This window comes from Leopardus geoffroyi, chromosome C3, assembly GCF_018350155.1.
Source record: "Leopardus geoffroyi isolate Oge1 chromosome C3, O.geoffroyi_Oge1_pat1.0, whole genome shotgun sequence".
NCBI classification, from domain to species: Eukaryota; Metazoa; Chordata; class Mammalia; order Carnivora; family Felidae; genus Leopardus; species Leopardus geoffroyi.
Genome location: NC_059338.1, coordinates 126,256,928 through 126,269,684, shown reverse-complemented (window position 1 = coordinate 126,269,684; position 12,757 = coordinate 126,256,928). Strand labels below are relative to the sequence as shown.

The following is a 12,757-nucleotide window of genomic DNA, read 5'->3' as shown; positions in this document are numbered from 1 at the left end:
CTAAAAATACCTAATAGATAATTTACTTTCCCCAGATTTATTCTCAAAGTAACCCCGGGTGTATAAATTCAGTGTTAACATCAATAAAGGTGAATTTTTTTCATAGCTTTGAACATCTAATGCCCCTGAGGTCAGAACAAAACATTAAATAGACACAGGCTTCCAGGTTCCTAAACTCATTTTATTTGCTTCCTTAAGTCAGTTGCTGATGATTTGCACAACCAAGAAAGATAAAGAGAAGAAACTTCAACCAATGAGCAATCTGCTGGGGTGAACCCTTTAAATTCCTTTTGAAAACATGTTACTACTTTTGCAAAGATTTTAATTTATTTCCAAATATCCCTTCATCTTGTTGCTGCTTTGACTTATCTTTAGTGCTGTTGGAGGTTGAAAAACAGAATGAAGGGATTTGATATAAAAAGAAATGTGAGTAGAGAAGTGTTCATGCTCAGTAAAATAAATACGCAGATGGTACACGAGAAATCATCTGTTATATCTTATGATCTGGGTTAGTTTAGGGAAAGATTTAACTATTTGAAAGGTCTTCTTTCATAAACTAATAATTTTTAAATTTACATAATAGCCTCAATGTCGATTTTTTTTAAAGGTTTATTTATATTTAGTGAGAGGGAGAGAGAGAATCCCAAGCAGGCTTGATGTTGTCAGCACAGAGCCTGGCACTGGCCTTAACTCATGAACCATGAGATCATGACCTGAACCAAACTCAAGAGTCAGATGCTTAACCAACTGAGCGACCCAGGTGCCCCCCAGTGTTGATTATTATTGCATGGCCAAAAAATATATGTAATCGAGATTTTATATATAAAAATATATTTAATATATAAAGTTTACATATAAATAAATTTATAAAAATACTATAGTTTATAAAGTAAGTACATTATATATAAATTTTTATGTGTGGTATATATATAATCTTGATTACATTATGGGGATTTATAAATTTTGTTTTTGTTTGCTTATACCTTGATAACATAGCATAACAATAGCAAGTTATACAAGAGTATAAGTTTAAGTGAACTGAGTTTAGGAATAACATTTGCTGGGGCACCTGGGTGACTCAGTTGGATAAGTGTCTAACTCTTGATTTTGACAGATTCAACTCTTGAATCTGACAGTTCATAGGATTAAGCCCCGTGTCAGGCTTTGCACTGACAGTGCAGAGTGTGCTTGGGATTTTCTCCCTCCCTCTCTCTCTGCTTCTCCCCTGTGTTCTCTTTCTTTCTCTCTCTCTCTCCCAAAGTAAATAAATAAACTTAAAAATAAGAATTGCATTTACTGACATTCAGCTGAAGTAATATTTGAATTGTGTCTGTGTGTGTATATGTATATACATAAACATATACATAGGTAGATAGGTCAACTGAGTTAAAATTTATGACGCAGGTATATGGGCCACGAAACAAATCCTTAATGGAAACTGACATTCAATTAGATTTTCAAAATCTGAAAATACTGGTTAATTCTCATATATGAAAAATTTATAATACTCACATTAGATAATTACCTTTAGATTTTATTAGATTTTATACATCTCCTTTATCAAATTGAACTTTGTTGTGTCATATGTCAGATTTGAATAGTTCTTACCCTATTAGAAAAATTTGTTTTAAAAATGTAGTTTAAAATTTTCTAAATCTTAATTTCAGTAATTTCTGAGAAAGAAAATAAGATCTTTCATTCTTTATTCCGAAGACACAGATATCTTTTGTAAAATAGCCACTATTTGTAACACTAAAGTTTTGATAATTGTTAAGCAATTCAAAGAAAAATCTGATTTTTACTAAGTTTTTACTGACATTTACTAAATAGTAAAATTAATAGTCTTTTACAGATGAAACCTAATTTTAATCTCAAACATTTTAGAAATTATGTAAAATATATATATTTAATGAAGGTATTTTTTAAGAAGTTTTTTGAGTATAGTTGACACATAGTGTCACATTAGTTTCAGGTGTACAACATAGCGATTCAACTTCTCTATATGTTATGCTGTGCTCACCACAGATGTAGCTACCATCTGTCACCATTCAACACAATATTGACTATATTCCTGAAGCTGTGCCTTTTATTCTTGTGACTTATTCATTCCATAACTGGAAGCCTGTATCTCCCGCTCCCCTTCACCCATTTGCCCTTTTTCCCACCTCCAACCCCCCTGGCAACCATCAGTTCTTCTCTGTATTTATAGATTTGATTCTGCTCTTTGTGTGTTTATTCATTTGATTTTTAGATTCCACATATGAGTAAAATCATATGGTATTTGTCTTTCTTAGTGTGACTTACTTCATTTAGCATAATGCACTCTAGGTACATCTGTGTTGTCTCAAATGGTGCAGGCTTATCCTTTATATGGCTAGGTAATATTCCTATGTGCACGTGTGTGTGTGTGTGTGTGTGTGTGTGTGTGTGTGTGTGTACCCCACATCTTTTTGAAGGCATTTTTTAAAAAACTTTAGAGTGTTTTAAATATTGTGATGTAAACACCTAATATAAGCACCACTACCTGCAAAGCATTAATACCAACTTTCACAGCGAAATATCTGCTATGTATAGGATACTGAAAAAACATTAAAATGTATAAAATGTGTCCCTCTATAGAGACCCTTATAATCAAGAGCAATGAACAGATTCTTTTAGACACTAAATTCTGTACAAACAAGATCAGTTTTGTTTCATTTACCAGGATATCCCCAGAATGTAGCATAGTGCCTGATACATAGTAGGTGCTCAGGATTTGTAGAGTCAGTGAGTAAATGGAAGATTAAGTGGAGTAAACAAGCATCTCTTAAAATGAGTATCCTTTTTAAGTTAATGAGCATTGATGTATTATTCAGTAGTCACTTTCCTATTTTAATTTTTCCTGGTCCCTACCATGAATGGATATTGGTTGGTGATAGTATGTAGGATTTAATTATTTGGTTGATGTAAAACAATGACATTTCAACAAACCTGCAGTCTTCCATATTTTCCTCCAGATGGAGCTCCTTTATACTTTTGGTTAAACAAAAATAGGAAACTTCAGATGACATGGCCACTTAACATTTCTACATGTGATATTTCAGAATCGCCATCCATTTTTTTTCCCCACTATATTATGCTTTACCTTTCTCTGTATAAATTTTAACTTTTTTTTTTTTTTTTTTTTCAACGTTTATTTATTTTTGGGACAGAGAGAGACAGAGCATGAACGGGGGAGGGGCAGAGAGAGAGGGAGACACAGAATCGGAAACAGGCTCCAGGCTCTGAGCCATCAGCCCAGAGCCCGACGCGGGGCTCGAACTCACGGACCGCGAGATCGTGACCTGGCTGAAGTCGGACGCTTAACCGACTGCGCCACCCAGGCGCCCCTCTCTGTATAAATTTTAGAAATAATCATTCTTTGTTAGAAAGTCAGGGGTAAAGATATATATAATTTATTTGATTCCTTTATATTTTGGAATTTTAAAATGCAGAGGAAATTATAAAATAATAAAGAAGAAAAAACAATTTACTATGAAATCAGGAAACGTGGAAATTAGATTATTTGTGAACTCCATAAGAACAAACATCGAATCAGTCTTATTTACCAGAATAATAACTTTTTTAGCTCTACAAGTTTTATTTGAAATGGCCATTGTCCTTCTTGCTTTATTGATTCTATTGCCCTGCTATATAAAAATGTGGCATTTTTTGGATGTTCCTCAAAATTGGCAGGGTGGTCTGCCTCATCAGAATTTCCTATCTAATAGTAGACTTTGTATGAACTGAGGATTCTTTTTGATAGTCCTTCCCCTGGCAGTCTGATAATTTAGAGCTTGGTGGGTAGATTTCTGATGAATAAGAATAATGTTAAAAATATTTTCTTAATATAAAGAAACAAACAGTAGCAATCTCCTTATGGGTACACCTTTATATATTTTAATAGTAAGATGGACAAGTTAGGCCCTCCACTTCGAACTGGAAGACATGTGCAAAGGTTGTATGACAGTGATACAAAATCAGACAGTGCCATCAAAAGACATGAGTTATTACCCATTTACAAGTAAGTATTTGTAACTCAGTTTGGTTAATCTTTCTCAGATATTTCCTTAAAGGCTTTATGTAATTGAATATTATAAACTTATACATTCCTATACTTAAAAAATCTTTCTTTAATCATTTGTAAGCCTAGAAGTGCTATGCTAAATAATCTTCTAGGATTTAAAACACTGATGTTAGATGAGCATTTCTGTTGTTCTACGTAAAGCTGGTTTTAGCATACATTTGTTTACATTAAATTTTAACTTTTAGAGGATTGAAATAGCCACCTTCAATAATTGTTATTTTTATGAAGCTTTCTTTTAGGAGCAATATTTTTAAAAAGAAGAGAATAGGGGATATTATGCCCTACATAATGTGTAATATTCCTGTATTATTTTTTAGTTAGGTAATGAATTATTATAAAAAGGCAGAAAAAAGATTTTAGAAAACATTTGGTCCAGGAATTCTCATCCTTTTGGTTACGTGGTTACAAATAACACATGAAACTGGGAAAGGATAAGACACTGCCAGGTACACTCCCCTCTCTCTACTGGCCTAGAAAGCGGAGAAGAGTGGCAAGTGCTGATGGCAGTCATCTTGGAACTCTTCCACATAAGTCTTCAGGGTTTTCTAGTTTGGGCTCCAACTCCCAAGTCTAGCCCTCTCATTTTAAAATGATGAAATTAGAATCTGATAAATTACTTATTAAAGTTGAAATGTGTATTATTCATCAGAATTCACTTACTTAACTTTTAAACCGATGCCTGCTACAGCATTCTCTTACCATGTATGAAAAGTAAGAATAAATTTAACTAAATGTAAAATAAAGTAAAATAAAGACGGGAGAAGTCTTTGAGATATTAGCAGCAACCATGTGTTCTTTTTAAGTAGTTAGTGATCAATCCTAGAAGGAAGAATTTGTGCCCTGAGCCATTTTCTTAGTACTCCTGTTGCTCTCTATTTGCTCTGAAGTGTATCTCAAAGAAACAGTGACTGGTGGCAAGGTAGAGTAAGTATAATTCCAAAATTAAACTTTCTTTATTATTGTGTGACCTAGGTCAAGCAGATTACAGATACAGAATAAGGGTAGCACTTTTCAAACTCTGGCCAGGAGCAAAAGTGTGCTGACCATGTGGGACTGGGGCAGCATGTTTTAAGTACTGATCAAGACTGTTTTTCCCAATCTCCTAAGAATGGTTCTTGATACTCAGATTCCACCTCTTAGAAGATGTTACTAAAAGTACATGATTGATATTTCATAATGATGATTCTTGTTGATAATCTAATTTTTCTCTCATTTTAAATTTTTTTTTTTCAACGTTTATTTATTTTTGGGACAGAGAGAGACAGAGCATGAACGGGGGAGGGGCAGAGAGAGAGGGAGACACAGAATCGGAAACAGGCTCCAGGCTCTGAGCCATCAGCCCAGAGCCCGACGCGGGGCTCGAACTCACGGACCGCGAGATCGTGACCTGGCTGAAGTCGGACGCTTAACCGACTGCGCCACCCAGGCGCCCCAATTTTTCTCTCATTTTAAAACAATTTTCTAATTATTTGAATAACTTCATTGATATGGTGAGGTTATATGTGTATATCTATAGGTGTGTTTGTATTATCTGTGCATCTCATGTACATAATATAAGAAGGTGATAGGATTTCTAGCAAGACTTTGTTTTAGAGCCAAAAAAAAAAAAAGTGTCCTTCCTATTTCTCTTTTGACTCTCACTGGAGGAATTGCCATTGTTTGGCAATTAGTTTTTAGAGATTGAATTCCCGAAAAGGTACTGTAGCAGTTCTGCAACATCCCTGCAGGGGCTGGCTATATAAGAGTGTATATACCTCATCGCTAGACTATCAGTCGCCATTTGAAGGGTCCAGGGTAACCCATTCATACACCAAGGTGATTCTTGTCAAAGTTTAGAAATTATTTATTTTTTTTATAGTTTACTTATTTTGAGAGAGAGTGAGTGAGAGCAGGGTAGGGGCAGAGAGAGAGAATCCCAAGCAGGCTCCACACTGGCAGCGCAGAGTTGATGCGGGGCTCTAACTCACGAACTGTGAGATCATGACCTGAGCTGAAACTGAGAGATAGACACTTAACTGACTGAACCACCCAGGCGTCCAAAAGTTTAGAAATAACTTAAAGTAACTACTGAAAGCAGCCTCTTTTTGAATGACAGCATTGCATATTGATATAAGAAATGTAACAACCCATCTAAATTCAAGTTCAAATGCTGTGGCCATGTTATAGCTTTGCAGCTTACTTAATTTCTCTGAGTATGAGTTTATTCAACTTTAAGATGGGAATAATAATATCTTCTGAGATTTCTGTGAAGATTAAACAAAGTAAAGTATGTGTAGTACCTGGCATCATATTTGGCATTTGAAAAACAGCAGATGTTGTTATTACCTATGTCTATTTTGGAGGTAGCTATTTCAGAGACTGTCTCCAACTTTGCTCGCTAAGGAGGAAGAATTTCAGCCATTGTTTAAGAACTTACCATCTAAAGGAATTTTTAAATGTATTCTGCTTGTTCATGTGACACAACATTGGATATCTCTGAAAAGAGTTGACTAAATCTCTAAAGAGGGAGAAGGAACTAGCTCTTTAACATCTGTTTGGCAACACATTTGAATGTGTCACCTTGGTGAAGTTACTTAACCACTCTTTGCCTTAGTTGCCTCATTTCTAAAGTAGAGTTATTAATACTGTTTACTTCATTGGATTATTATGAGGATTAAGTAAGCTTATATATGAAGGCAATTAGAAATATAACTATACCAAATGTGGTAAGCACCATTCTGTAAATGTTAACTAGTAGTAGTAGTAACAATAGCCATAGTAGTAATAAAATAGTATTATCATCATCGTCAACTATTCTGAATGTTTATATAAATTGCAGCTGGCATATCATAACTTCTATAAGAAAACTGATGATAGTTAATTTTAGAAATGGGGAACTTAGACTCACGTTGCCTGCTACTGCCACATTAGTCAGTAGCAATTTGGGTTTGAATCCCGGTTCATCTGAATCCCAAATCTTGTACTTTTACCACTGTATTGTTATTCAACTCTCTAAGCTTTCTTTGATTCCTGAAATTTCATAAAGGGAATTCAGTGATGATCCAACCAGAACTCGTCTACTGGTACCAGATAGTCCAGGCTGTGTAGTTGACTAGATTAAATCTTAAAAGGGGGAAATTATATTAACCCATTTATTTTAGTTGCTATTTCCAAGAGTAGGCTTTCATTTATTGAAAATTATTAAATATTTCTTGGCTAATATTTGGCTAATACTGGCTAATATTTTTTTTTTAATGTTTATTTATTTTTGAGACAGAGACAGAGCATGAGTAGGGGAGGGGCAGAGAGCGAGAGAGACACAGAATCTGAAGCAGGCTCCAGGCTCTGAGCTGTCAGCACAGAGCCTGATGCGGAGCTTGAACTCACAAACCGTGAGATCATGACCTGAGCCGAAGTCAGATGCTTAACCGACTAAGCCACCCAGGCGCCCTCTTTCTTGTTGTGTTTTTAACCACATCTCATAATGTGTAACATATTATTTAACAGGTATTCATAGGCATTTAACAAATACCTCTATTTTGAAGGAACTATAGATTTAAACTTTTAAAATCCTGAAGCCTTTCAGAATTATTAACTTTCAATTTCACGTAACATGTATATATATAGTTGATTTTATATGCCATCAGGATACTGTTAGTAAATGCAAAGTGCTTTGGATTATCCTCAGCTTTAACTATTGTTTTCAGATTTAAAATAATTACTTGTATTTTAATCTTTTGAATTCACCTCTCTACAGCTTCAAATTATTTTTCTAATCATGCAAATAAGCAATATGAGAAATAAATGCTTACTATTTTTTATGTTTTCATTATGTCATCTCTTTCTCTCTTAGAACTAACATCAAACCTCGAAATTCCACACCACCTAGTTTGGCACGAAATCCTGCTTCAGGTGTGCTTACAAACAAAAGAAAAACATATACTGAGAGCTACATAGCCAGGTATGTTTAGCTCTGAGATTGTAAGAACTAAAATAAAAATGAATATATGTAGTTTTTTAAGGACCATATACAAAAATATGTATCAGACTGTTAATAGAAAATCTAATTTTCCTTTACTGTTAATGATTTAGCTTGGTTTTTAAGCTGTACACTAAAGAAATAATTTGGGCATAAATAATAGTTTCCTATACCTTGTAGTTATTAATGTTGTAAATGCTCAAAGTAATCTGTTCAGTTTCACTGGATTCATTGGTATTTTATATCTTAATTTTAAGTGCAACGTAGTTCTTTTTACCTCAACAAATTGAGTCATAGACCCTTTATACCACTGGTATTGTAATTTTCAGCAGCATTTTAATACATTTAAATTCCCCTACTGAGGTTGTGAATATCCATGTACTTCCCTTTCTTATCTGTCACAATATTTGTACAACTTTGACATTCACTCCGTGTTTAAGCATATAATGAAATCCTTCCAGTTACAGCTAGTATGTGTGTGTGTGTGTGTGTGTGTGTGTATCAATCACAACTATTCCAGAAAGCTTTAAGGCAATATACAGAGATACATATTGAGATACAATATTATATAAAAATGTGTGTGTGTGTGTGTGTGTGTGTGTATTCCAACTATTCCAGAAAGCTTTAAGGCAATATACAGAGATACACGTTGAGATACAGTATTGTATAAAAATGAAAGAATAGGAAAAGGAAAAATGAGAATTAAAAGATAAAGCAAAAAAAGGAATGAAGTTAGTCCACAGCCTAGCCCTTGGCCATAAATTGGGTCCAAACTTTGTAGCAGCCAGAGTACAGGAGAAGAGAAGAGTAGTTACATGATTGATGTTATATTTAAAAATCAAAAATTATTTCTCTTTGAAAGCACTAGTCTCAAGGCCTCAGAAATCTGCCTGTGAATTCTTATAAAAGAGGAACTGAATAATTTAATGGATAACTTTTTTTTCCAGCTTTATTGAGAAGTAATTGCCATACATCACTGGATAAGTTTAAGGCAGACAGCATGATGGTTTTGTTTTACATATATTCTGAAACAATTACCATATGTTCGGTTAACATCCATCTTCTTAACACAGATAGAAGGAAAAAAGCAAAAAAAAAAAAAAAAAGATTTCACCTTGTGTTGAGAACTTTTAGGATTTACTCGCTTAGAAACGTTCCTATCCGTCACACTGTTTGCTGTAGTCATCATGTTGTACATTACATCCCTAGTACCTATTTATCTTACAACTAGAAGTTTATACCTTTTGACCACCTTTCTCTAATTTATCCTCCCCATCCAATGGATAACTTCTTAATTAACATCTCCACTGTAAATACGGTAACGAATTTCATAGGGTGTTTTAAGATGCCCTCAATGCAGGCCTATAACATGAATTCACCAAAAATTGTTGTGATATATATTTGTTATGTATAGGTATATATGTTGTCCGCTTTTGTTGTAAGTATATAACATACACAGTTATCCATTATTTAGATTTAATGCAGGGTTAGATTTTCAAGTATCTAAATCCTAGCTGTCAATCTTGGTTGTGACCCTTCAGAACAAAGCACCTGTGGAACTTTCTGAAAATGAACAGGTCCACATCCCTCCCAGAGAGTTTGAATTCTTTGGTTTGGATTTTTAAAGTTTTAAGAGTGATGTTTAGGCATAACATGGAATGAGAGCAATAGATGAATAGGTGAATTACTACCTTTCCAGCTACATTCTTTAATAAGCATTGTTTGTCTCAGCTGAGGTTTTGATGCATGTTAAGTATTAAAGAAGTGAACTTAATGTTTCTTGGATTCCTGACATGTGGCTGTACTATGTTGTTGTGTAAGTATAGGGCCATTCTGAGTGTAGAATTAACATTCTCTTATAAAGTAGAAAGCTTAGTAAATACATGCACTTGAATAAAAAGATCACTTAATCTTTCTAAAGAGGTAGACAAAAGAAGTGTCAACAATCAGGGGTAAAAATCCATTAAAAATGAGTTGGGTTCTTTTTTTGGTTTTCTTTTCTTTCTTTTTAAATGGTTGATATGTGATAGGAAACCCTGAACCTTGTTCACTTGACTTACTACCCTACCCAGATGGAGTAATTACAACCACAATAGATGAAGAAATCTCATAGATATCTTTTCCTGCAAGTTTGAGAGACTACATTTTCTGGATGGTTCTTCCACCCAAAATACCTAGAAATAACTACACAAAATGGAACAAATATCCTTTTGAATGTATAGCTTAGCTCTCAGAAAAGTAAAGGAAACCTCCACAGGTAAATAAACAAAGGAAACCTCCACAGGTAAATAAACAAAGGAAACTAGAGGTCAAATGGGTAAATTAACCCTGACACTGCACTTACATTTGAGGCTTTACTGATCTTCCTGTTGAAAGGCTTGGGTTTTAATGTCATTGTGGGAGAAAGGAGTTGGTTTGTTGGACTTGTACAAAGTGGAGCTTTAGAAACTTGACTTTGCCTTCCCCTCTCTTCATGCCTCTTCTCTAAGCCAGGACTCTTGAAATGCTCATCCAGAGGCACAGCTAGATGTAGTCACATGGTAATATATGACATTTGGCATTGGGATTACTGACAGGAAATAGGGCATGATAGCAAGAAGTGTCAGGTGTGTCTCTTTCCTGGAAATCCTTGCCCCCATCCTGGAGCTGGTCTTTGACCGTCCAAGTGACAGCTTGGGTGTGAAAGAACAAGATCTTATAAGTGTGTGTAGGATCAGTTTAATTGGAAATTGTGTCCCCCAAAGGGAACGAGTTTCTCATGTAACAGTCCATGGACATAGCTTTCAGTTTGTCCCAAGGGATGTCTGGTTTCAGTGGACAGCGTATAAGCTCTATGGCCTGGAAGCACAGCTGGCATTCCACCTTTTTAAAGGTTTTCATTAAAGAAAGCTGGGAAGCTATCCCAGTGTCAGATGTGTCCACAGAAACAAGGAGTTCACCTTAGGCTACATTATAGGTTATATTAAAATAGAAATGATTATAGCTGACATTCTTGTGGCATTTCTGTTTTTAAAGAAAATTCTTACATGTTACCATTAAAGAGGGAGACTGATACAGAATTCTGTTAAATACATTTTATTGAGGGGCGCCTGGGTGGCGCAGTCGGTTAAGCATCCGACTTCAGCCAGGTCACGATCTCGCGGTCCGTGAGTTCGAGCCCCGCGTCAGGCTCTGGGCTGATGGCTCAGAGCCTGGAGCCTGTTTCCGATTCTGTGTCTCCCTCTCTCTCTGCCCCTCCCCTGTTCATGCTCTGTCTCTCTCTGTCCCAAAAATAAATAAACGTTGAAAAAAAAATTTTTTTTAATAAATACATTTTATTGATATAATGACATTCCCTTTTATTCCTAATTTTCTAAGTGTTTTTTTTAATCAAGAATAAGTGGTGAGTGTTATTGAATATCATATATGTACATATAACTAATATTTTTAAATCCTTTAGTCTGTTTATATGATAAATTGTATTAATATATTTCCTAATGTTAAATCAGTCCTATGTTCTGAAATAAATCTAAAGTGTCCTGAATTGCATGTTTGTAAATTGCATTTGCTGAAATTCTTGAAGATATTTACATGTATTTCCAAGTTAACAGGTAAAATGTATTTTAATTTTATATTATCTTATTAGTTTGAGTTTCAAACAACCTTTGAAAAGAAATTGCAGAATATTGTTTTTCACCTCCCTCTTTTGGAAAAGTTTAGTAGAATTTACCATGTAAAACTGTCCTGAGTCCATTATGTGTGTGTGTACCTACATGATAAGGAGGGGTAGTCTGTTAATTACTATTTCATTCATAATTTAATGATTATGTTTGTTTAGTGCTAGTGTATTTGAAATCAGTTTTCATAAGTACATTTTTCTAGCAAATTTTTCATTTCATCTGAGTTTCAAATTGCTAGCATAGAATTGTTCTTATAATTTTAAATCTCTGTTATATCTGTAGTTACATCCCCCTTTTATTCTGAATATTGTTTGTTCCTTTTTTGTTGATCAATCTTGAGAGAAGTTTTCTTTGGCATTTTAAACAGACCAAATATTTTGCTTTCTTTATCCTTGTCATGTATTACTCATTCACTTACTCGTTAAAAAAATATTTACTGAGAGATGAGTTTATGTCCAGTACTTCTCTTGATCCTAGCCTAGAGCAATAATAAAACAGATAAAAATCCCTGCACTCAGGGAGCTTACAATCTTATGGAGAAGACATAACATAAATAACATATACTGCATGTCAGATGGACAACAGTTAAAGCAAAGGGGGACACAGAGTTCAAGGTGACAGTGAGAGTGTCCAGAGCCATGAGGGTTGCAGTACAGGGGATAAAGGATGAAAGAATTTGAGTGTGTTAGTGTAACTAAATTAGAGCAAAGAACCTAATGAGAATGATGAGAATTTTAAAAGATACTATGGATACAGTGAAAATAGCATAATAGATTGGGAGAAATTATGTATTTAGTTTTATAATATATGTTATATGTACATATTTATTACGATGTATATTTGGAGGAAAGACCTCCACCTTTCCTCAGGGCAGAGTTCCAGTTTTCTCTGTAGAGATGGTTTTGCAGAAGGGACACCTAAATTTCCATCATGCTCCCATTGTAGTAAATACGTAGTATATTGAGGAGATGCAAAGTATGGTGGCATTTGTTCCTGAAAGATTCTCATAACAGGGACAAATAAAATGCCAAAGAA

General features: G+C 34.5%; 1 protein-coding gene across 2 annotated transcripts in view; it reads left to right on the top strand.

Annotated features, from left to right (window-relative positions):
- Window positions 1–12,757, top strand: part of ZC2HC1A (zinc finger C2HC-type containing 1A) — a 50,615-nt gene that overhangs the window by 35,683 nt on the left and 2,175 nt on the right. Inside the window, exons 8-9 of one of the 2 annotated variants that reach the window (XM_045454822.1) lie at window positions 3,926–4,042; window positions 7,938–8,045. In XM_045454822.1, coding sequence (XP_045310778.1) covers window positions 3,926–4,042; window positions 7,938–8,045 — 225 coding nt within the window. The remainder of the gene's footprint in view (window positions 1–3,925; window positions 4,043–7,937; window positions 8,046–12,757) is intronic. The other variant, XM_045454820.1, reaches the window with a different exon arrangement.